At 43.7% G+C, this 26,225-nt stretch overlaps 1 protein-coding gene across 5 annotated transcripts in view; it reads left to right on the forward strand.

Annotated features, from left to right (window-relative positions):
• The first annotated feature begins 11,408 nt into the window (after positions 1 to 11,408).
• The window catches only part of UBE3A (ubiquitin protein ligase E3A), a 36,091-nt gene continuing 21,274 nt past the window's right edge, over positions 11,409 to 26,225 (forward strand). For 2 of the 5 annotated variants that reach the window (XM_079972584.1, XM_079972586.1), the window contains exons 1-4: positions 11,409 to 11,989; positions 18,849 to 18,916; positions 23,697 to 23,811; positions 25,424 to 25,468. In XM_079972584.1, coding sequence (XP_079828710.1) covers positions 23,792 to 23,811; positions 25,424 to 25,468 — 65 coding nt within the window. In that variant the 5' untranslated portion in view covers positions 11,409 to 11,989; positions 18,849 to 18,916; positions 23,697 to 23,791. Of the gene's footprint in view, positions 11,990 to 13,310; positions 13,426 to 18,848; positions 18,917 to 21,822; positions 21,987 to 23,696; positions 23,812 to 25,423; positions 25,469 to 26,225 lie in introns of all 5 variants that reach the window. The other 3 variants (XM_079972583.1, XM_079972585.1, XM_079972582.1) reach the window with 3 other exon arrangements.

Below are 26,225 nucleotides of genomic sequence, written 5' to 3' on the forward strand. Positions count from 1 at the left end.
TGGCACTCTTCCATACCTGCACTACACCCGCCCCACCACCCAGAAATCCCAGTTGACCCAGTTGACCTGTGCAAGCCATGTACGGTACGTGCTATGAAGCTTCAGCCATCCGTCTAGGAAGCACTTTGCGAGTGCTGAGAGCAATGAATTAACTCGACCTAGCAGCTTACAGTGCGAAACTGAGGTCTCAGAGATCAGCCCTTACCCAAATCAGGTGCTCAGCTCTAAGTGAGAATTTGCCTGAACAAATGTGTGTCCTCTACCGTGGAAGGCTCTGCATTCGTCTCCCGCCAAGAGTTTGTTTTCTTTCCTTATGTACAATGCCTCTTGCTGGGCTGTGCAAGGGCAGATCAGCATGGCCAGGTTTATAGGCTGGAATTGCTTTTAGTATGGAATTATGTTCCCCTGTTAAACTAATAAAGTGCAGTGTTTGAGAGGCCCCGCTTCACAACAAAGAGGCAGATTGAAAACAGCTGGGGAGTTCAAGCTGGAGTTCACAAACTTTACAAACCAATTTCCCTTGGAGATTTTTAAGGCTCAAGGCAGCTATTGCATTCCAATGAGCTTCAATCATTCCTAGCTGCCTGGAAAACAGGTACAAGAGCTGAAGTGGACTCAAACCTGAAACCCTACACAAATCCCGAGTGGAGTCCCTAAGGTGGTTGGATGGTATCTTGTATGCCCTCTTCCAGCAACTCCTGCAGCCAAGCTGGTGCCAAATGTATTGTTGTCCTTTCCTTTGGACCACATCAGAAAGGCCAAGATGGGGGTCCTGTGATCTGGGCAGCCCAGGATCTCCATACACTCTGCCCAGGCTTGCGCCCCGGAGAGCTCTGCAAATGCTGCAAACATGCACAGAAAGTGCCAACAGAGAGTTTCAAAACTGTTAGGTTAAACCAAAGACCTCGCTTTGCCCTCTCAGTTATGTTCCATAACAAATATAAAGCATGACACCAAAAGTAGGAACCTCTTGGTTTCATCTGCTCCTATAAATGACTCCCTTGGAGATCTTAAGCCTTTTAAACAGTTCTGTTTTGATTGCTGTATCGCTCTGACAAGGACATGGCTGGGCTTGTTCAACAGAGCCCACTAACCTACCCAAAAGCAACTGGCCTTTTGCCTTGTGTCTAATAACAACACACCGACATGTATGATTACTGGAAAGGAACACGCACGAGTCATGTTAGTGAAGTTATTGTTAATGGCTACTGCTGAGGGCACTTTTCATATGTATCTCTTTATTCTATTGCCATAGCCACCAAACAAATAAGTCACCAGAATGATGGGAGCCCATTTCACAGATGAAAAACTGGTGGTGCTCAGAGCTCCTCCTCCTTAAAAAAAAAAAGCCCATGCAAAACTTTTACATGCATTGCAGAACAAATAAAACACAGATGAAAAAATCAGCCAACCGCATCAACCAAACAACCCTCCCCACAAAAAGTCCTCACTTTAAAAATAATAATTTTAAAATGGTAGAGGCAGGGAGTCAAGGCTGGTGCACAGGTGATGTCTGAGGGTGCTGCTCACGTTGGGGGAGCATAGATCTAGGGCTGGGAGGGTATCAGACTAGGGTAGTGCAGTGAGCTAAGTGTAGAGATGCTTCAGTATTTGGGGGAGGGGAGAGGGGTGGAGGTGGGAATGAGATATACTTTTCCTTCCTTACTCTCTGTCTTAGGGAGGTGGGTTCTTGGTGTCAGTGCGAACCCAAAAAGGAGAGGCACAAAAAGGAGTTCTTGTTGCCCGTGGCAATGCTTTATGACGCAGGGTCCACTGGAAAGTACAAGAGATGGCCACCCAAAGCCATTCTGAGTTACATTCTGTTCAAATAATATTTGAAAGTGTTGTACGGATGTCGCATCAGTAAATGTCTGCATCATCTCCTTTGACTCTCACTAGCATTTGTCCATTCACCCAACACCTGCCACAAACCCCAGCTGGAAGGTGTACCGGTCAACTGGTACCCATTCAAAGACTGGCATTTGAATTGGTGCCTGAAGGTTTGGGCAACCCTCTGGAGCAGAGTGGCGGGGTGGGAGCTGCAGGACGAGTGATTAGCTGCCAGAGATGATCATTTTCCATCAGCAAAGTGGCACCAATTGGAGGCAATCTGTTGCACAAAAGTTACTGGGCAGGGGGAACTGTCCTGTCAAAGCACACCCAGCAATCCCATTCAATGGTTTGTGTGAATTACTGGACAGCACCATATTTTTGCATTTTGATACATTTTTTATGAATGCAAAATTGCAACTTATTGATACTATTAAATGCTATTTATTTATTTATTTGCTGTTGTTTATTGTTTATTTGTTGAATACCCCACCTTTTCAAGGAAGCCCGGGGGAGCGAACTGATCCACAATTTAAAAACAAAACAGAAACATCTAAAACAGTTAAAACATTCCAAGAGCAATTACAGTTTAAAATATCTAAAAGCACTTATAGCAGGCACCCCCCCAACCTTCGGCCCTCCAGATGTTTTGGACTACAATTCCCATCATCCCTGACCACTGGTCCTGCTAGCTAGGGATCATGGGAATTGTAGGCCGAAACATCTGAAGGGCCGCAAGTTGGGGATGCCCGAGTTATAGTTTTAAAAACATTCTTCCATCCAGTGATCTTGCAACTGCTGGGAACAGTGTTATTCAGCCACCAAAAGCCCGGATAAACAAGGTTTTCAAATTCCCTCTGAAAGTGAATAATGGCAGAGACAGGGGTGTACCCCACTAGGGAGGACCTTCCACAACCAGGGAACCACCACTGAAAAGGACCTGTCACAGATCAATGCCAATGGGGCAGCCCATAAATGACTGTTTTCTCTAAGCCATTTCTCTAAAGCTGATTCAAGAGCAACAGAAAGTGAGTAGAGGATGGAGCACACAGAGATAACACAACCTTTGACAGCCATCCTTTTGAGAAATAGTGTGAATGAATTGATTTTTAAAATTTATGTCCTCCTTATCCTTAGCAAGAAGCTCAATCACTGCACTACCTCCTCTCTTAAATACAATTGCAGAATCTTTTGTATAAAATGAGATTATTTCCTGAACGTTTCTTTGCTGACGTCCAATTTTTAAAATTCAGAAAAAGTATATTATTAACAAATATTTTTTTAAAAAAATGTTACCTTAAGAAGTATATTTCTGGGTTATAACCTTTTCAACACAGCTGTAACTTATACGGAGTGATTTGTACATAAAAAGGCACCTTGTCCTTTTGCTAAAAAGAAAGGAAGCTTAAAGATCAGAATCATTTGCTAAACCCTCAGCCGTTTCGTACAGAGTCGCAAGCGGTTGGCTTGCTGACTCCCTTTGCAGAAACAATGTCAGTGCAACCTTTCTGAGTTACGGTATAATATAATCCCAGTGGCACAGCTTCACTTTTACCCTGACTCATATTATTGCAAGCTCAGCGATTCTGTCTATAATTGCAAGGCTCTCAGGCAACTGTACAACTGTTCACTGAGCAAAAAAAACTGACCCGGGGCCACAATTTGCAGCGTTGCCATGTTTATTCTCTTAACCACATCCAAAACGGCTTTCATGAGGTCAGCTGTATCATTCAAGGCCAGCCTGCAGCCACTATTATAAAGGCAGCAGATGCACAGCAGTGAGACGGAATTTTCACCTGCATTTGGCACCAGCTGGAATCTTGTTGACAAACTACGTTTGGTGGAAGACTCCAATCTCTCCTGATTCCCAAACATCTGAAAAGCAACAGAAAGATGGTGTGATTTGTAGAGAAGTATTTATAACGCTTCTCCCACTCTGTGGGCCCCTCCAGACTCATGGGTTGTTGTTGTTGTTTTCTGCATGGGTATTCTGCGGCATGCCACTGATGCAATAATAGTGTATTAGTGGTGAATTCATATTGCACACAAAAGGGACGCAGGTGGCGCTGTGGGTTAAACCACAGAGCCTAGGACTTGCCGATCAGAAGGTCGGCAGTTCGAATCCCCACGGTGGGGCGAGCTCCCGTTGCTCGGTCCCAGCTCCTGCCAACCTAGCAGTTTGAAAGCGCGTCAAAGTGCAAGTAGATAAATAGGTACCGCTCTGGCGGGAAGGTAAACGGCGTTTCCGTGCACTGCTCTGGGTTGCCAGAAGTGGCTTATTCATGCTGGTCACATGACCCGGAAGCTGTATGCCAGCTCCCTCAGCCAATTAAGCGAGATGAGTGCTGCAACCCCAGAGTCAGCCACGACTGGACCTAATGGTCAGGGGTCCCTTTACCTTTACATATTGCACACAGCATTCTGCTTTATTTGCTGTTCTGCGATGCTTCCTCAATATTATTGAGTTATTAATATGCATCTGGAGGGACAATCTTATACTACAGTGCAATGAAAAACTGGGAAAAAGTAAACTGGAAGGTTTATGGTACAAGAAGGATTTCAGCAGGAGTTATGCGGAATGCACTGATTGGAAATGCAGCAGTGTGTCTGCCCCAAAACTTTTGCAGTTGCCAACAGTATTGAGAGCATAGAAGCACCCTGATATTGTTCTCATCCTTTTGTGCAGCATTCCTAGGCACAGCCTGGAAAGCCTTGGGTGAGAGTTGTCTGCTTGGAGCAGGGTTGCAACCCAGCTGAAATTTAGGTCCTGCTTGACAGATGGTGATGAAGAGCTGGGGACAGTGCATTACAAAGAATTACTGGAGGAGAAAATTACTTCCAGTTCAAGAAGATTGGTCTAATAGCCGGTTTGTTTCTAAAGATATAATTATAATAGTGGGAGCTTTCTGAGTGAGTGGTTACCAAGGCACTAACCAACAGAAAAAGTGGTTGTATCCAGGAAACAGCACTGGCTGGCGAAGAATCACCCAGATAACTGTTAAGTTTTCCTCTGGAAATGCTTGTTTAATCTATAAGGGCATTTCCAGACTGTTTCTATTTTGGGGTGGGATTCAGACACACATTGGCAAATTCAGGTTGCACAGTTAAAGATGATTTTGAGGAACAGACCATGTACCAACAAAGGAAGGAATCCTGGAAAGTTATTCTAACTGAGTTGGCATAACAAAGGAATGTTCTCCACCTGTGTGGGAATCTAGAGAAGGGAAATGTTGGGAAAGGAACCCCTGAAGTTTCATTTTCAACTTTCTGCATGGGATTCGATTGTGCGGTGGTACAAAGGCAGAGGTTTCTGCTGAACGCTGCATTTCTCAGAATTAATTTGTGAAGGGCTGCATGCCAGTGGTGGGTAGGGACAGAGTCAATGATGGGGCAGAGCCAGAGACGGAAATGCTCTACATGAGATGAGATGAAAGAATGGGGCAACTTCAGAAGACACTAGGACCAACCTTAAATGAGGTCCCCTTGTAGCCCATTGCCTACCTCTACTCTAAGCAGTGCCGGATTTATGTATAGGCTAAATAGGCTGAAGCCTAGGGCTCCCCAGCACGTAGTCTCCCCTCTCCCAAAATTGTAAACCCAAGACTTCATGCAAGGGCAGGGCAACTCAGGCCCAGCAACTATGAGACTCAGGGCTAGCCAGTGGGGCCCAATCTGAAGCAGTGGGGCACAATTTGAATTTTTTTTGTAGGGCCCCAGTTCACAGCCAAAGTCTGCAAAATCTTAGAGATATAAATAAAATCCATCTAGATTGCCCTGGTGTGGGGGCCCCCTTAGGAGCGGCCTGCAGGGTCCAATTTGGTCAAATTGCTCCAATTTCCTTAAGGTCAGCCCTGATGAGACTGTGCAGGGGTTGGACTGACAAGCCCAGCACCTTCTAGGTCTCTGGTGTCACTATTCAGAGTACAGTCTCAAGGACTTGTTATGGAAATAAAGGGGGGCACTTATTGGAAATCAGTTTTGTCACCTCTCTCTCCCCCCCCCCAAACCCTGAGAAAAATGAGCCCAGCCATCTTTTATTCACAGTCGCATAAGCACTACACTACAGCATGGCCATAAAGCTGTACATTCAAACACTGAAATATACACCCAATATGTAGCAATGGAGATTTATGTTACTGCTTTATGAATGAACACTGTGTTTTATGAATGGACTCTGTATTTTGTCAATTACCTAAGAGCCACCAATAGGGAGCTCTAGAATCTGACAGCTAACCAATTGGGTACTACCAAACAGCGCCCCCTATTGCTGAAAGCAGGTAACTAGCATGGAATGCTTCAGCTCAGCCTTTGCACTGTTGACTGAACACCCCCTGCTGTGCAGATAATGGAGAAAGATCATAAATTGTATCCCTTCTGGCATCCTGGACAACTCTATTACACTAGTGTACACCCTGGTGCACCAGAAGCCCAGAATAGCAGCAAATAAAATCCGCTCATATGTCAGCGACTGATAAGACTTGTCAACCAGTTCTTCCAAAGTCTTCCTAAATTATAAAGCTCCAAAATGCAGGCCAAAAGAGAGCAAGTCTGGGAAGAGTGATGCATTCAATGGGCATCACCAGTGAAAAGGCCCTGCTCCATGTAGCTCCTGCCCTGTCATTAGATAGGGTGCCCACTTGCCCTCCTTCTTGACCTGGAATGCTCTCTATTGGAATCTCCAGGTCCAATACAAAGACCATAAGAAGGGAGAGCAGGGACATTGACATTTCCAACAGCTGTTAATCAAGCAAGCAAGCACACAGGTCACTTTTGTCACATTTCTGGCCAGGCCTGCACCCAGTCTTGTCTTTGTACAATCTTGTTTGTCCTCAGTAACCAAAATTATATTATCAATATATACAAGCAGAAAAGTTGTTTTCCTTCATTTGCAAGGAATTGTACAAAACAAAGTGGCACTAATAAAGAAAAGTTCCAGGGTGGCAACAGAAAGCAAACTAAAAATGCTTTTGCAGATCATCAAAACTATCCAGCAATATCAAGTTACAGGAAAACTGGTTCTATTAACAGTAATCCTTCTAGTTAGTTAATTGCAAGTGTGTTGCAGGTAGAAATACTGTTTGTAATGAAGTGAGAGAAGTAGTTTACTTGCTCGAATTAACAAATAAGAAAGTTTTGAGAATTTAAATTCTAGATTAAAATTGATTGCTTAATTGAGAAGGGGGTTGTAACAAAAAACACTGGGGCCTAATTTGAATGGTAGAGTGTCTGGTATCTGGTGGGGGATCTCATTATTTATTTCCACACTGTGGCTGCAGACCAAAGCACTCGTCAGGAGAGCTATGAGATTCAGGTGAGGGTCAGATGCCTTGTCAATCCCAGCAGGTATATAACAGGAAGACCCGGCCTGCCCAGGTTTACAAAGTTCAAAGTTATTGGGGGGGAAAAATCAGTGTTAATTTTATGCATTTTTTAAAATCACCAAAGTATTTAACAATAATATCTTATGTCCTTTAGAGGAGAAACTGTGAATTTCAGAATTTCAAATACCCGTCATCATCCTTGGTTTCAATCAATTTTGTTTATAACACTCTTCCATTTTCTTCTAGCTGTGAGGGTGGAGGATGGGGAGGGGTCTCACAAGTGGAGTAGCCTAGGGCCTCTCTTCATCTAAATCCAGCCCTGACTCTAAGGGGGTGGGCCCCCTGCAACTGAAAGGGTTGTATAGCTCCCAAGCCATAATTGCTGTCCCCAGTCACAAAAGAACACCTACTGTTTTAGAATCCCTTCAGCTTACATTTGGGGCAATATTGTCATCAGCGCTACAGGTAATGTCAGGGACACGGGTGGGGCTGTGGCCTAAACCACTGAGCCTCTTGGGCTTGCCGATCGAAAGGTCAGCAGTTCAAAACCACTTGATGGTGGTGAGCTCCCATTGCTCTGTCCCAGCTCCTGCCAACCTAGCAGTTTGAAAGCATGCCAGTGCTTGTAAATAAATAGGTACCACTACGGCAGGAAAGTAAACGGCTTTTCCATGCGCTCTGGCTTCCATCATGGTGTCCTGTTGTGCCAGAAGCAGTTAAGTCATGCTGGTCACACGATCCAGAAATCTGTCTGTGGACAAACACCAGCTCCCTTGGCCTGAAAGCGAGATGAGGGCCATAACCCCATAGTCGCCTTTGACTGGACTTAACCATCCAGGGGTCCTTTACCTTTTTTAACTTAGATAACTTTTAAATGACTATCCCTGTTAAACAGGAACAACTCACAACCAGCTAATACAAATGCCATTCTGGAGTTCCCTTTCTCCATTTAATGGCTTCAATAAATAGCAGCTCTCTGAATGCCTTGTAAAGTTTAGGTACTGCAAGTCATCCACCAGGTCATATGAGGACACAAGCCTATGGATTTTCCTCTGGCTTGTTTTCAAAGGTGACCTTACACAGGCCATTCCTTTCACTATACATCTTGCTGGCACTAAAACCCATATTTAACCTGACAGAATGTGACAAGATGATGATTGCCAACTAACCCACGGCTGCAATTCTACCCACATCTACTTGGGAGGAAGACCTGTGGAGCTCCATGGGATATGCTTCTAAGTAACCATAGTTAGGACAGAACTGTTAGCAAGAGATAAACTACAAGCTCAGTAGTAATTAAACTTGGGAGATAAAAATGATTGCTTAAATATCAACATCGGTCTATCTTTCTCCATTTATACTTTTAACATGCATAATATTATTATTAGCATTCAAACCATAATAATAAGATTCTCCTAGCCACCATCCAGGATGCGGGTGTTAAATACCATCTGTAAAACATCTTCATTAAATTTTCCCTTATCGCTTCACAAGCCGTAAATTTCCCACTCTCTTTCCACAATTTCCCCCATGATGATAATTCGATAGTTTTACTTATATCAGTGCTGCAGTCCAACATTACTTGGATCCATGTCAGTCTGGCTTCAGGATTCTGGCTTCATGGAAACTGCCTTGGTCACCCCCATTGATGACATTCACTGGAAGAGACACTAGGGTAAGTGTGACACCGCTTCTTCTCCTTGATCTCTCAGTGGCTTTTGATATTGTTGACCATGGTATCCTTCAGGAGCATCTCAAGGAGATGGGGGTCGGAAGAACTGTGCTTCAGTGATTCCTCTCCTACCTCCAGGGCCATTTCCAGAAAGCAGCCATGGGAGTTATCCTGTGGAGTCCACCAACAAGTGGAGGGCACTACATACGCTATCCTTGATGTATAGACATTTACATGTGCCTTAGGAAGAGGGGTCTAGCCATGGCAATTAGTTATTTAAAAAAGAAGAGAAAAGGTCACTCAGAGGTAGCATTTTCAATTATTTAATGCTGGTAGCAGGCAAGAAGCAGTAGCAGCGCCACAGCAGGTGGCGCTGTGGGTTAAACCACAGAGCCTAGGGCTTGCGGATCAGAAGATCAGCGGTTCGAGTCCCCGCAACGGGGTGAGCTCCCATTGCTCGGTCCCTGCTCCTGCCCACCTAGCAGTTCGAAAGCATGTCAAAGTGCAAGTAGATAAATAGGTACTGCTCCGGCAGGAAGGTCAACGGCATTTCTGGACGCTGCTCTGGTTCGCCAGAAGCGGATTAGTCATGCTGGTCACATGACCTGGAAGCTGTACGCCGGCTCCCTAGGCCAATAAAGCGAGATGAGCGCCGCAACCCCAGAGTCGGCCACGACTGGACCTAATGGTCAGGGGTCCCTTTACCTTTAGCCACCACCTACTGTGTGTCAGGAACCTGCCCACGTTCTGTGATAAGTTTTATATATAAGCTAAGGTTTCCAGAAAGCCCCTTGCCAAGCTCCCCTCTGCGTGCATCTCAGGGTGACACCATATGAAGAGCCTTACATAATGTCTTCCTTAGAAATACTGTGTTTCCTTCTTTCTGCAAAAGCCCTGTAACTTCCAGGTGTGCTGTCCTCTTCTGCCACAATAATCTAAAGGTAAAAGGTAAAGGTACCCCTGCCCGTATGGGCCAGTCTTGACAGACTCTGGGGTTGTGCGCCCATATCACTTAAGAGGCCAGGGGCCAGCGCTATCCGGAGACACTTCCGGGTCACGTGGCCAGCGTGACATCGCTGCTCTGGCCAGAGCCAGAGCCGCACACGGAAACGCCGTTTACCTTCCCGCTGGTAAGCGGTCCCTATTTATCTACTTGCACCCGGAGGTGCTTTCGAACTGCTAGGTTGGCAGGCGCTGGGACCGAGCAGCGGGAGCGCACCCCGCCACAGGGATTCGAACCGCCGACCTTTCGATCGGCAAGCCCTAGGCGCTGAGGCTTTAACCCACAGCGCCACCTGCGTTGTTTGCCACAATAATCTATATGATGCCAATTTCAAACTATGATGCAGTGCTCCACCAAAGCTTGAAACAGCACGAGCCACTTAATTTCTTCCAGGAATAAATGGGTAAGAGACATCGCTATATTAAGGGTTGGTCAGAACCCAAAACGTGTTGAATGAAAGTCCACATTCATGTGACAAGTTAGTTGTCTGAGGTAAATGTTGTGAACGGCCAAAAGGTAAAGCTGCCCTGAGCAGTGTTGACACAGCTAGAAACTCAGATATATAAGCTAGACACCAAATGGCTCCTTGAACCAGGATTACTGTGGCAAAAATTGAATGCCTAGTTGCCATTTGGGGGCCACATGGCTCGAAAGTCGTATTTTTCAATACGACTTTTCAGTTCCTGAAATTTGTTCTGATTGTGCAGAAAAAAATATAATGGATAGAGTTCTACAGGTTGTATTGCTAGTGCGTGAAAACAGTCAAGATCCAAGGATCCCTAGGCATGCACCTATAGATGGTGGAGACGTCAGGCGCCATCTTAGTGCCCGTGCATCTTCATTTCGTCACAAGCCAGGTGCAAAATGTGCCTGGTAAATTTTGAAAGCTGGTGGAGGCTGACCCATAGGGCAAATGGGGCACTATGCCATCAGCCTTAGCCCTACCCTAGCTCAGCCTTTCGCTGACAGCGTTGGGTCTCCCTGCCTTGGAACTGACCAGCCCCCAAGAGCACCAGGCACCACTGGGACACAAGGACCTCGAACATAAATGTCAGCATTCACTGACCTGCATGTCTAAAACTTGGGAAGGAGAGTGATAGATTAATATATGCACACTTCTTGAAGATTATCTTATTGCATTCTGCATGTTGTTTTGAGCCGCTTTGAGCATGGCTGCACCATGAGGAGAGGGAATACAAATAACGGTGGTCACACTCTTGTATGAATGTCAACATTTCTGAACGGCCGGGGTGATTTCATTGATCCGGGGAATTGCATTTCTTCCCCTCGCTGGCTCCCCACTGCCAGGCCCCTCACCCCACTTCGCCTGCGCGGCACGGAGCTGCCCTGCCGCTCAAAAGCAGACGAGAGACCTGAGCATGGCAAGGACAAGGCCACGCGGTGGCGAAGCCGATGCCTCTCGTGACATGGCTGCTGGCGGGGAAGGCCCCTCCCCTCCCCTGCCTCCCTCTTTCTATGATCCGGGGTCCTTGCAGAGCGGCCGAGCACGCCAGAGAAAGAGAGACACAGAGAGACAGAGCGCCAAGCAGCGCTGCCCCGCGCGCGGTGCATGCTGGGCCACCCCTCCCTCCCCGCCAGTCCTCCGAAGCTGCGCCGCGCTTGACGCCCGTGCCTCTGGTCTTTTCTTTCCCCCCCTTCTTCTTTCCCCACTCCTCCTCCCTGCCCCCGCCCGGCCGCTCTTTCTCTCTCTCTCTCTCTCTCTGTCTCTCGTAATTCCCTCCCTCCCAACATGGTGGTGCTGGGCTCCGGGTGACCCCGAGCGGGGGGAGAGGGCGGAGGCGCAGCGCGGAGGCCCCTGCTCAGCCATCGCCGGCCATCTCGACAGCCGCGCGCACGCCTAGAGCGCCTAGGCGGCCTTCCCCTTTTCCCACTCAGCTCTCAGGCGGGCATTGCCGGGCCGGGCCGGGCCTAGCGCCTTCCCCTTCCTTCACAGCCCTCAGCGGCGGCGGCGGCGGCGGCGGCGGCGGCTGCTACCACCACCAGCACCCCGCGCGCTCCGGCACAGCGGCCTAGGCTAGGCGGCGGAGGCCAGAAGGCGACGCGGAAGAGGAGGGGCGGCGGCGGCGTCTCGCTGTCAGGGGGCAGCCCGGCCTGCTTGCAAGCGGCGCCTGCTGGGCCCAAAGCGGGAAGCGGCAGCGCCAGGTGAGTATCGGAGGGGGGAGGAAGGGCGGCCTTCACAGCGCCATTCACAGCTTCTCTCTGTTTTTATTTTTTGCCCAGGTGTGTTTTTTCTGCAACAGTGTGAGGGGAGGCAGCGGGGTTTTTTTGGGGGGGAAGAGCGTTAAAATGCTGGTGCTCCGTGTCTGCAGCCCCCGGGCGCGCGTATCGGGAGCCGGGCCTGGCTGCGCATCGTAAGTGCCGCCGCCGCCGCCGCCGCTCGCCCGCCCCAGACAAAACATGCTTATCAAGGCCTTAAGACGGGAAAGTTGCCTCCTCGAGTGGGGCCAAAGGTCTGATAAGTCCGCAGTCTTGTTTCCCCAGCAGTGGACTCTGCTATTATTTTATATGATATACATATATTAATATATGATATTATATAGGTGGGATGTGTGTTATTCCGTTGCTGCTGCTGGCCTGATCTAACCTGCTTTTTCCTTTGTTCATCCTCCTGCGAGCAGGCTTCCGTCAAACGTTTGCATGCAACATTTGTCCCTGAGAGTTAGGAGCGGGACTCCCGGTCCACGTGGGTAGCATGTCTGTTGGTTCTTGTGGTTGCCTGTAGTTGCCATCAAACTGAATTTTGTGGCGGCTGTTGTGTAGCTTGACGGTTTCCGAGTGGAATTAGAAATCAGAAATTTGCACACTTTCCCCACAAGGTTTTGTTTCGCTTTTTAAATTGGGGGACTAGAAGCCACATTTCCGTCCCTTAGTTTAATTGGATAATTGATGCTGTCCGTTTCGCCTCTTTGGGTGCCTAAACGGAAACTGGCATAAAACATTGTAGCTGTTCCTCATGTAGCATTATAAACAAATATTTCATAACAAATGTTTACATTTAACTATGTTCTTTAAAGAAATTGCAAACTCTGGGCAGATTTGTTTGGATTCAGATTTGGTCTTCTGCAGTGGCAGTTCTGTTACTTCTGAAAATTTCCCAGCTAGAAACCAGGACCTTAGCTCAGGTAACCTCTATGCAAGGCAGTATATATGGTCAGTAAAGGGACTTATTTTCCGTGTTCTGTAAAAATGATCAGAAGTAAGAGGATGACTGACTTTTAAAATACACCTCTTCTAAACATGTGGACAATGTGAACACAATTTTAGAGCATGTTCAAGCATGGCAAAATCAACCTCAGGTTAACTCTAGCACCACTTTGCTGCTGTGTGCTAGATGAGTGGCTGGGAGCCTCCAGTCCATGGATCTGATAGGCCCACTGAGCCTCATAATGTTGGCCCACCAAGCTATTTTTGGTGAGCCACATCCACCTTTCCCATGTCTGACTTATAAATTCTTTCTTTGCAGTTCTTGCCACAGCTACTTCTTCCTTTGCAGCTGCAGCTTGAATTCAGTCTGATGCAGGAAGAATTGGGAGCACAAGAGTGTGCACCATTTTGTCCTTTGCAGCTGTGGATTGAAGGTACAATCACCTGACACCATATGACAGCTGACTGACAGGTGGGCAGTCCCACCCACTTGTCAAAGTGGTTCATGAAGGGCTGGATATGTATGCATCCAGCTGTCTGATCCAGTTGCATGCCCCTGTGCTAGTTTTTTTAAAGTCCAAATTCACTTAGTAAAACTCTACAAGTTAGGTTGAGGAACAAGTCTGACAGGGAAATAAACCCATACTAGATATTTATTTGACTGAAGGGAGTAGAAAAAGTACACCAAGCTGGTGCTAACGATGTACGGTATGTAAGATATTATAGTTAACTTAAAGCTAAAGAAATTTTCTTCTCACAGTTTTTATACCATGAATGTGTCACAGGTGTGGATTTTAGTGGCAGTGTTTGCTGAATCTGATGACTGCAACCCCTAAACATAGTCCAGGGTTTTTGATTAAGGGACGGAAATTCTTACAGCCAAATCTATGCCACTTCTTTTCCTTCAGCTGTCTCGGTGTAGGCACACCAGTCTCAACTACTGAGATATTCTTGGGAGGTTGAGGGTGACGAATGTGCACTCTTTGTTGAATAGCTCTGGGAAGGAACGTGTGGCTTGCATCCGTCCCTAGTACAGTCATACCTCAGGTTACAGACGCCTCAGGTTGCATTTTTTCAGGTTACGGACCCGCCAAACCCCGGAAGTACTGGAACAGGTTACTTCCGGGTTTTGGTGGTTGTGCATATGCAGAAGTGCTAAATCGCAACCTGTGCGTGTGCAGACGCGCTGCTGCGGGTTGCGAACGTGCATCCCGCACGGATCACATTCGCAACCTGAGTGTCCACTGTGTTCTTCACTAAGGATAAAATCTCCACTACTAATATTGGATGTTGTAATTTAGCTTGGATGACCCCTCCATTGCAGCAAAAAGGATTAACTGTATGATCAGGAGGGGTTCTGAAGTAGGAGGGAGTTAAAAATAAGCCTGGTCCATAGTCCATTTGGTGACCAGTTTTCATCTTGTATGTATTTCCCTGATTCTGGCAGACTTCAAAATAGTAATACCCAAGTGGGACCTTAAAGCAGAGAACACTTGCTAAAGTGAGAGCAGTTTTCTCCAGCAAAGGAGATATGTGTGCATAAGTGGATGCAAGTACTTGTTGAAAGTATAAAATGCATGGGATCTGTATTCTGATTCAGGGGTCGCTACTACATGCGACACAAGCAACTAGAGCTGGATTAGGGATATAATATTATCTTCACAATTCAAAATACTTAAGGCAATATATATTATATTTGTGGGCGTTATTCTAAGCACAGCAACTATAAAGGAAATGGTTCTATAGTCTGATATCCACATGTTAGAAAAAAATCTAGTGCAACTAGTTCCTTTGCTGTGAAAGAGCCCTAAATGTCTTTTCAGATGCCTTTGTTGTAAGGCTTTTCTCCATTCCCATCATATCTCTCCCCTCCTTTTTATTGTTGGCTCATCATCCCTGGCTTGCTGGAGCTGATGGGAGCTTAAGTTAAGCAACAACCTGAGAGCTAAATGTTCCCGACTCTTGATATACAAGATAGAGCTATACATGAGCATGAGATGATCAGTGATTTGAAGTGGGGAGCCTCTGTGAATAGAGGATGCCTGCTGCTTTAGATCATCATGCTCTCACACATGTAGGGTCCCAAACTGTTTACAAACAATATACACACACCCTTCTTGTGTGTGTTGTTTACATATTAAGCAATCAAAACACCTGAAAAGGGTTTATCACAGTCAAATTCTGTTAAACTTTCCTGACTGTGGCTGTGATCGCACATAACACTAAAACAAGCCACAAATTTTCTAGCAGATGAGCAAACAAACCATGGCTTCTTTCTTCATAACTTGGTTTGTTTTCCAGCTGCTCTTGCAGTATACAGACTGAAGAACTTAAGAAAATGTATAGAAAAATTGAGATTGGTACAAAATGTTAGACAATTTCTGAACTCCTGTGTTTCCTTAATAAGTTTGTGTGGCATAGGGTTTAATTGTTTTCTCTGCTTGTTTTTTTAAAAAAAACATAGTTGGATTTTAACTTTATTTTCAGGGGTAAGGTATCCAGTATGCCATTTTTATTTAGAAAAGTTTGTCTGGTTTTATCTTAGACGCAAAGCAGTTTAGAGTACATATGCAGAAAAATGCAAATAATATTTCTGTTGTAAATTAAGTTCTTCAGTCTCCTCCTGGTGTTTTGTGTATCTACGTGCAGTTTTGCCCACGAATGTGCTGTCTGCTTCATTTGCTGATGTTTTGAGTGTTCTAGAGAAACTCCATGAGGCAGTTACCCACTAGAATGAATGTTCTGCTTATAGGAACATAATCCATGCAAACATAATCCATGCGGGAGGCACGTTCGCAACCCGCAGCACCGTGTCTGCGCACATGTGGGTTGCAATTCGGCGCTTCTGTGCAAAGCACAATTTAGTGTTTTGCGCATGCGCAAGCGCCAAAACCCAGAAGTAACCCGTTCCACTACTTCTGGGTTTTGGTGCATCTGTAACTCGAAAACGTGCAACCTGAAGCGTCTGTAACCCGAGGTATAACTGTATAAGCCAAATGGCTAATTAAATCAGGGTTATACTTGCCAAAACGGTATGTATAGTTGCCATTTTGGGGGCCAGCCAACTCAGAAGTTGTATTTTTCAATATGACTTTTTGGTTCCTGAAATTCATTCTAATTGTGCAGATAAAATGTCATGGATAGAATTCTACAAGGATGTTTTGTTAGTGTGTGAAAACGGACAAGATCCAAAATCTCTCTGGCCTGTCCTCAGATGTCTATAATCAATTTAATTCTAAACTGAACAATTTGCCTATTACTCTCCCTTCTCTTCTGCTTACCACCAGGAGAAATCTCCTAGGTGGTGACATGGTAGTACCCTGTTCATGGGATGTCCTTCCCTTAGACATGTGACTGGTGCCAATAACAAGTCAAAACATGCCTATTTGCCCAGGTATTTTAGGGTTTTTTGTTCCTGAGTGATCAACTTGCTGGGTTTCCTCCTGTGTGAATTTCATTACTCTTACGCTTTATTTCTAAAGTTTGTAAAACTGCAACTTATTCTTCCAGGTAGCTTTCAGCTATAATACTTCAGGGTTGCAGTGGGATCATTGAAGAGTTAAATCTAATCCCTCATTGACAATATTTTTCCTAAACTGTGCTGTATACTAATTGGCTAATGTAGTTGCTTAGTCATATTTGCTGTAAATGAATAGAGCACTATATGGAAGGTTAGACTTTGTATCCAGGTTGCTTCTTTCTGTTTTACTTCCACTCCTTCTCTATATTGCCTAACTCTATTGCCTTGTTAACCCCAGAAACATAAAGCAGCGAACAACCCCAAACTTGTGCTCACTCTTTTTAGAATTGTAATTTTCCCTGGGGCCTTTTGATGAAGCCTGTGATATACATTTTCTAAGTAAATATGGACATTTTGGCCCATATGTCTTTGGCCACATTTGCACATCAGGCTAAACCACGAAATGCAAAAACTAAAGCAAGCCCAACCAATCCTTAGATGTTTGTGTCCTGTCCTCTCATGCATCTGGAAGGAGAAGCTTTTACTTTCATTTCCTCTTAAGCTGTGCTTGTCATTTTGTCTGAACCTGGGACCATATTTTATCACTAACTGTGGTCATTTTCTATATAAGCTGACTTAATAACTGATGATTTGAAATTGGCTTACTTTGAAACTGACCATAGTTGGTGTTAAACCACAATCCTGGGTTCAAACAGAATGACAAGTTGAGTTTAATGGAAAGTGAAAGTAAATGCCTCTGAAGTTGTTGTTCTGGTTACACAAGGGAGCGTGGAACAACCACGTGATTTGAAACATACACGGGGTTATTCCTATTCATGCATATTGTGGCGAGCCTTAGTTTAGTGTGACATGAGAATGTGGCCTTTGTTTAAAAAGCTAAGCCCTCTAAACTTCCCAGAAGCTGGTGTTGGTTAGGGCAGAGCAATTTATTTTTCTAAAAGGAAATGTACTTCCAGCAGTGACCAGTGTGGTGTGGCAGAGCCCCTCTCCCAACATCTAGGCTGGACTGAGCAAGGCATTGGTGAGCCTGGGGCTGCACAGATACACCAGCAGAGCCAATCCAGCATTCCTGCTCATGCATCTGTACAGCTCCAACCTCCCTCCCGGTAGGCCACAGAGATGCCCTAGCCGGTATTGTGTACTTGTTTATAAATGTTCATAATGAGATCTGAGCGAAATCGCAGTGCTCAGATACAGAGCTTTAAAAATAGGAAAATGCAAGTTCACTCAGTTAGGTATACAGTGGTACCTCAGGTTAAGTACTTAATTCGTTCCGGAGGTCCATACTTAACCTGAAACTGTTCTTAACCAGAAGCACCACTTTAGCTAATGGAGCCTCCTGCTGCTGCCGCGCCGCTGGAACACGATTTCTGTTCTCATCCTGAAGCAAAGTACTTAACCCGAGGTAATATTTCTGGGTTAGCGGAGTCTGTAACCTGAAGCGTATGTAACCTGAGGTACCACTGTACTTGATCTAGTGAGGAAGAAGATAGTATTTTCTCTTTAAACAAGGTCTCATTTGTCATTTGCATAACAAACATAATCAAAAAGAAAACTCAACCTCAAAATCAGACAAGTTTTATAAAACATTGTTCACCTTTATTTCATACAAAAGAACTTGGCTATGAATTAAAGTCAGATCATTGGTCCATCTGACTCAGTATAGTCTCCTGGCTCTGCAAGGTTTCAGAGAGGGATCTCTCACAGCCATACCAAGAGATACTGGGATTGAACCTGGAATCTTTTGAATGCAAAGCATGTGCTCTGCAACCACTGAGCTATAACCCTTTGTTGTAGTTACTTTAAGCTATGGTTTAATGTGAACAAGCAGCATGCTGGTACAAGCTCCTGAAATTGCAGGCAGTTTCCTTCTCTCCCACTCCTGCTACTGTCAGGAAACAAAGCATGGTCTGACTTGTTGTATCACCCGAATCTGAGCTCATGGTTTGTTTCTGTTCAAACAAACCATGAACAGAAGCATGCCGGTTCTTCACAGGAAACCAGGTCATTTTGTCTATGTTTTAATGTGACATGTGAACCAGGCCAGTGTTCGTGACGTGACCATTTTTCTTGTTTTAAGAAATTATAAACACCGGCGTAACATTCTTGGATCTACATTTAATTTTAAGCGGGCTGTTTTTAGAAAATAAGAAACTTTCAGTACTTAAAAACCATTTACAAGAGTAAAAATCCAATTCATTTTCTTTAGATGTGTGGGCTTTTTTACAATCATTTTTATTCATCCTGAGTGCAGTAAATAGTACAGCACAAATGAACTTCAAAAAGAGCATCATGTAGATTTTATGCATTAGACGATCTTAATCTTAATCTTTATATAACTGATTAAAAAAACTGAAGTAAGATATTGTATTCTAGGTCCGCAGCCAATTGAAGGCCTTTTGGCAACGTGCAAGAGCAACCTGCTGAAGTACTGGAAGAACATGGTATGTAGAATAGTTGTATCTTAGATATTGTGTTTTTATCAGCAGAAATAATTTCTCTTAATAAAACTGCCTTACGGAGAACAAATTTATGAAAGAAAACAATATTTATGAAGGTATAAAGCGCTGAATATTTGAGTACTTGATTGCCATATCATGTGCTATGGTCTTTTGAAAATTTGCAGTTTCCGTTAATTAGCAGGCTAACCATATGAATGATGTAGCCTGCAAGTTTCTCCACAAACCAAGAATAACTTGTCTACTGTATGCTAGTTGCTTGTGGACAGAATATAAATGGGATCAGCTTTTGTCTTACCTTAACTGCTGAATGAACTTTTAGTATGCAAAATGAATGGCATACCTTTTGTAAGAGTGAACACTTTTGACGGCTCATCTGGTATTATTCTGTTCCAGTATCACCTTTTTGTCAATTGGCTAAATGTCAAAAATCTCATGTTGCTACCACATTCCTGGAAACAGTCCTAATTCACTTTATTTTAACATCTTATATTAAGTAACCAGTTTTAGTCTGGTTTCAGGTGGAGAAGGAGCACAGGAAAACCACAAAGCAAGCTAGTTTTAACTGCACTCTGATTTTATTGTTGCATGATGAAATACATGCTGAAATTCAGACATGCTGCTTGCTGTTGGTGGGGTTTTAAAATATCCAGTACAACAGCAGCTTTTAATTTGGTATAGTAGGAATCGTGAAGTCTTACCAAATTATTTCCTTTGTGCACTAGTTTGTGAACAAGAGAAATAAGATAAGACACCTAAGTAGAGAGCAAGACAGTTATATCTCCTTTACAGGGTTGCATTCTCCATATTGAAAGCCTGTTTGTAGGTGCCCCTTCCAGCCCACTCCCAACCGAAATGAATAGGCAGCCTTTGCAAGCGAATGCTGTTTGCAGACAGTAAATTACTGGTGGTCTTAACTGTGAAAATTGTACTTTGCGCCCAATATCAGCTATTATGTGAAAGAAAAATTACATTGGAATGACGCTGATTATGAAAGCTGACTTCTAGCTGAATTTACTTTTAAACTGTTCCTTGTCTGTTATGCTGCTTTCACATGCATAATCTGTCAGTTCTTGGGTGATTTCTGAGATTGGAGCCTCGGGTGGCAGCCAGTGACTGCTCAGCTGCACTTGCACTCACAGCATCTCTGGGTCAGCCCACCTGCTTTGCTGTCCAGAAAGTTGATCCCAACTTTAATAAGATGGGCAGGGTTGATCACTATTGACCATGCATTCATTGCACAATTTCATTCTGAACACGCAGCTTGAGATTTGGAGGTGTGTGTTGCATGCCTCTTATTTTAGGTCCCTAGTTGACTTTTTGTGTTATGTAATTGGAGAGCTGAAACTCGTATAACAATAGGGCCAGCTGTATCCAGATGATAGAATATAGGGCACAAGGCTCATGTGAGCACCATGTTCTCAAGCATAAATTCACCTCTTGGAAAATGTGTTTTTCTGTAGAATAAAATAAGAGATGATGAAATTTGGCTTTTGGCCAAGGGATTCTGGCAGTTTTAAGTTTCATTAGTATATTTCATTGGGCCCCAAAGGCATCACATTTTATACATAGAGAGCAGTCACTTAACAGGGATTGCAAATTGGTAATAGCTATGAAGAAATAAACAGAAGTGTTTCTATTCTAGGATACTGTAGGCAAAGAATAAATATGTTCCGGGACTAGGTCAGCTCAGCCAGTCAACACTAGTACAGGGTTTCCCAAACTTGGGTCTCCAGCTGTTTTTAGACTACAACCAAAAGTAAAGTAAAGGTAAAGGGACCCCTGAGCATTAGGTCCAGTCGTGGCCGACTCGGGGGTTGCAGTGCTCATCTCGCTTTATTGGCTGAGGGAGCCGGCGTACAGCTTCTGGGTCATGTGGCCAGCATGACTAAGCTGCTTCTGGCGAACCAGAGCAGCGCACGGAAACACCGTTTACCTTCCCGCCGGAGCGGTACCTATTTATCTACTTGCACTTTGATGTGCTTTCAAACTGCTAGGTTGGCAGGAGCAGGGAGCAATGGGAGCTCACCCCGTCACGGGGATTCGAACCACCGACCTTCTGATCAGCAAGACCTAGGCTCTGTGGTTTAACCCACAGCGCCACCCGCACTATGGCAAAATGTCCTCCATAACAGGGACAGTATTGCTTTATCAATTAGGAGCATAGGAAGCTGCCTTATACTGAGTCACACCCTTAGCCCATCTAGGTTAGTACTGTCTTCACTGACTGGCAGCAGCTTTCTAGAGTTTCAGCCACGGGACATTGCCAGCTTCTCCCGAGCTGGGAATTGGATGGCAATTTTAAGTGTTTTGTCTATCCTCCATTTTACACTACCTCTAAGACAGTGTCTCCCAAACTTGGGTCTCCAGCTGTTTTCAGACTACAGTTCCCATCATCCTTGACCACTGGTCTTGCTACCTAGGGAAACAATGCTCTCTATCCATCTGTTCCTCTCTGTAAACGGGGTTCTGATGTGCATGGCTATCCTAAACCTGGGTGCAGACAGTGCTTCAGATTTCGGCAAAAAAATGTTTATAGGGAGAGATCCAGTGCTGCACCAGTAGATGCACCAGAATTTCCTAGTCCTCTCCTCCCCATTCCTGCCCCCCATCCCTATAAAGCAAATGGGGGATTGCTGGGGAAAAGAAAGAGATTCTTAAGTCCAGTTTACACAAGAAGATGTCTGTTGTGCAAGCAGGACACCACATTTGGATATCACTCATACTTCAGAATATTCTTATTTGCCAAATGCTTTATAGTCAGATTTGGAAAGAGTGAGTTCAGAAAATTTAGTGATTTTTTTTCAGGTTAAGGGTTTAAAATTTTGTACGTAAGAACAGATAAGATCAGATTATAGAATTAGGTAAGACATTAATTGGTTCCGTTTCAGCAATGGAAGTCTTCAGCTGGAGAGCAAAAAGCCAGTGGGTGGCCTCGGGGTGCTGTGGGTACGAGTGTTGCTGAATAATCACTGGCTGACAGCGACATGACAGAGTAGAAGATCAGCCTTACATCTTATACCAGAGAAGCCAGATCACAGGAGACAGTTGACAGGTAAAATTTTGAAATGGAAATGTCCACTACAAATGGGTTGCTGAAAAGAAGAGTCCAACCATTGTAAACTGCATTATTTTCATCCTGTGTTTTTCATTAATTTGCATTGTGGGAAATTTTTAGAACAGTGGCTGTTAAACCTTGTCAAAGTCAACAGAAGCCGTCCGAAGGCCACTGCAAATCTCATGGAATTAAACCCCACGTTTCCACCAAGTAAACACTCAGCAGGAAAGTTCAGCCAGTCTCAGGTCTCTTGATACATACATTTGCAAGCACGTGTTTGTTGCACTCATAATTCACATTTTTAAAGGCATATATCTAAGATGCTTGATGTATACACTTAAAAATGTGATGTCTGAAGTGGTCCTGGAAGACTAGGACATTGGTGTGATAGGTGTTTCTTGTGAGAGGACTACTGGGATTCAAAAGTACATTCTAAAAAATAGGCAGTTACTCATTAATCACCCCATGTCATGGGGGGACAGGGTCCATACAACTGTTCTTGCTGTAATTAGAAAGGAGTGGGTCAGCATTCTACCCACTAGCTGCCTCGTGATGTCTGCAAAAACAGGTCTGAGAAGGGCTGAGAGGTTCTTGTATATAAAGAGCCATGGATGTAATAGGCTGTATTTTTTTCTTTCAAGTTTTGGTGGCCACTAAAGCTGAATCTAGTGGTGAAGTACCTTGTGGTGGAATTACTAATTAATTGTAATAAAATTGTGACTGGTGTCCGTATTAAGTTTTACAAAGAAATGTGTTGTATAGTGGCCTCATCTCTTAGGCTGAAGTGGGTGATGCCAGAAATACAGCCTTTACCAATATTGAAATAGACCTTCCGGCCATTCTGTCCTGGGCCATCAAAGGCCAACCTATATAAAAGATAATATGCACTTCTAGGAAATGTATGGATTTGTCTTAGTGAGTCTCAAGGGCAAACCTGTAACCTGTAATTACAGGTTAGCCACCTCTGTACACTTCCTTACATTCCTAAGTTGACACATGAATAATGAAAGAGGACACTCTTAAAATTTCATAGTAATGCACAAGGCTGGAGATGGCCTCGGGGTATATTGGGGCATATCCTATTGTAGATCTTTTTTTTATCATGAACCACACCTTGAATTGATCCTGGAGGTCAACAGGGAACAAATGCAATCTCTAGATCTTTATTGTAACGTGTTTTCTTATGACCTACATCAGAAAGCAGAATTAACCTTAAACCAGCTTAATATTTTGAGCCATCATTAAGGATGGTTCTGTCTAAAGTAATGCAGGGTAGTGGAATTGGTAGAAAGCTCTTCAAGCCACAGTTGCAGTGCATTGCTCCAGGCAAGACTACAAGCCTGAGTGAAAGTGCATGGCTAAACACAACCAGTAGTGGAAGTAAAAATATCTTCTCCATTCTACAAGGTTTTCTGGCCATCATAATTTCTGTCTTTCATGGATTTCGTTTCAATAGCCTGACTTTAATGAACTGCCCAACTACAACTGGACTCTGGGAAATGTCTTGCATTGAATCTAGACAAATTCAAAAGTTGATTTGTAAAGGCTGGAACTTAGTTTTGGCAGCAGAATTATTATATATATTTGTGTTAAGATTTCTTGCAACACAGAGTGTGTGTTGGCTAATGATCACAATTGTTCGTTTAATTGCCTAGTTTGAAACATGAACTTGAGGATGTTTAACTAAGCATAACTTTATTCATTTAGCACTATTAAGCCTATGCTTGGCCCAGCACAAGAGGACCAGCGACAACCTGTTTTTAATCAACAACACAAAATTGTGATCACCCCAATGTCACCGAATGGCCACAGCTTGTAAAAGGTAAATGTCATGAATTTTTTTTTAAATGGTGTTTCAAATGCAAATAATGCTTTTTATGCTTCCATAACAGCTTAATTAGCAAGTAGTCTTTAGGAGGACACCATAGAGCCAAATACTTTTGAAGTGTCTATCCCTTCTTTATATTGCTCTGAATATCAGTGTTAATATTCTATAAAATGTTGTCGTTCCGCCCCTGAGTTGTTATATAGGGGAGACTGTCTCTGGTTCAGTAATTGCCAGAAGCAGTCCACCACAGTCTGACCTTAGAAGAAAATGAAAGAATGCACAGATTTGGGGAGAGATCTTCATGGTATCTTGCTGACAATGGGTGCTCAATTTGGCTAAAACAATGATTTTGTTCCAGAGACTTGGTGAAATTGGCAAGTGCAGCAGACTTGCATGCCTTTGCTTTTTCTCTCCTAGGAGTTACAGTGGAGGCAACTTCTTGCAGAATGGAGAAGTTCCTTTGAGTGGCATTGGAATTGAGCCACCATATAAAATTGCTAGCTCATGCTGCAGTGTTCAGATTAGTGGGTGGGTGTGTTGCGGTCATGCTTTCTGCAGTGCTATTCGGGGCTGAAAACCTAAGCACTTGTAACGAAATTTATTAAACAAAAGCAAACCTTTTGGTTTTGGCTGGGGTGAGCTAAATAATGATAACTTTGATGTTTTCTAAACTTCTTAAGCACGTTATGTTTAATTTTAAAATGCTTTTGTTCAAATAAACAAATACATTCTACACTGTATTTATTTAATGGCTGTTAACCTACCTTTCAGAGAATCTGTCCTCCACAAGGCAGTTTTCAGCATCATGTAACAACACTGATAGACTGAAATTCCATAATATTTATTTTTTTGAAAAGCAAACAATAAAATAACATTTAAAAGATAGCAGATAAAACAATTCTTAAAAAACAGTGCCATAATTTTTACCAAATGCTGGCTAGAATAAAGAAGAGGTAAAAATATTTTCCTGGGGAGGGTATTCTACAAATCCAGAATCATCACAGAAAGGGCTGTGTCCTTGTAGAAAACCAGCACTGTTGTAGAATAAAGTTTTAAGTAGCACAGAACTTTGGATATCTGAACAACATAAAAAGCTGCTTTATACTTACTAATAATAAAACACTGTCAGCTGAGCTTCTGGAAAGCTTAGAAACATAGGCTTGTTGGAATCTTGAAACATACCAAGGCCACTTTTTAATATAGCACAAGGATTAATATAGCTCAGCTGAGCTGGTACTGGCAAAATAATGATAATAAGAAAGTGGCAAATTATTGGGACAGCTAAAAATACGGAAGTATTGTAAACAATGGTTTTTATGAAGCATTTGATGTGAGAATAGAAAGTACTATGTAAAAGCGGTGTACAGTATGTAAAAGTTGATAATTGCAAAAGTAGACAACTGTGAGTGTATGATGAGCAGCTTATATCTGTGCTTGTATCGTTGTAAGCAGCCTTAACCTATAGGTAACTTTGATTTGAAATCACTAGGACTGGCTTCCAAGAGAATATGTTATTGGTATTACTGAATCACGTAATATGCTGGTTGTATCTCTTTTCCTCTTAGCTGCATACAAAATGCTCACGTTTTTATTTAAACCTTTACAGATCACCAGGAGAACCTCACTCTGAAAATATTGAAGCTAGCCGAATGTAAGTATAACTAGCATATCAAAAGAGTGCATTTGGTATACAGTGGTACCTCGGGTTAAGTACTTAATTCATTCCGGAGGTCCATACTTAACCTGAAACTGTTCTTAACCTGAAGCACCACTTTAGCTAATGGGGCCTCCTGCTGCTGTTGCGTTGCTGGAGCAGGATTTCTGTTCTCATCCTGAAGCAAAGTTCTTAACCTGAAGCACTATTTCTGGGTTAGCGGAGTCTGTAACCTGAAGCGTATGTAACCTGAAGCGTATGTAACCCGAGATACCACTGTCTTTTGTGTGAAACCCAGATGCAATATCAGAGTTGCATTACCTCCATTCTTCAACAGCTACCTTTAAGTTGTACTTGAGAAAAATTATTCATTGTTCACTTCTTCAACATGATGGTTTGCCCAGATCAGGTACATTGAGAACACGATCATTTGCCTAGATTAGGTATGTTGAAATCAATGGGAAATCACATTAGTCATGACTTGACTTTTGCCACTGATTTCAGTGGAATCTAAGTGCAGCTAACTTGGCAAGGATCCAATCCATAGATCTCTTTGATGTTTTTGCTATGACAGTTCCTAGAGCCAATAACGCAAGCTGCTCCTAAAGGTGAATTACAGCTCGTTGCCTTGGCAGGTAAACTGTGCTAGTGAAAAATGTCACATCACCCGCCATGTGCTCATTCTGTATGGGAATATAAATGACTGCTCTGGATCACAACCAGAGGCTTCTTCAACTTTTATTATCTACAACTA

This window comes from Podarcis cretensis (assembly GCF_951804945.1).
Source record: "Podarcis cretensis genome assembly, chromosome: 4".
Taxonomy (NCBI): domain Eukaryota; kingdom Metazoa; phylum Chordata; class Lepidosauria; order Squamata; family Lacertidae; genus Podarcis; species Podarcis cretensis.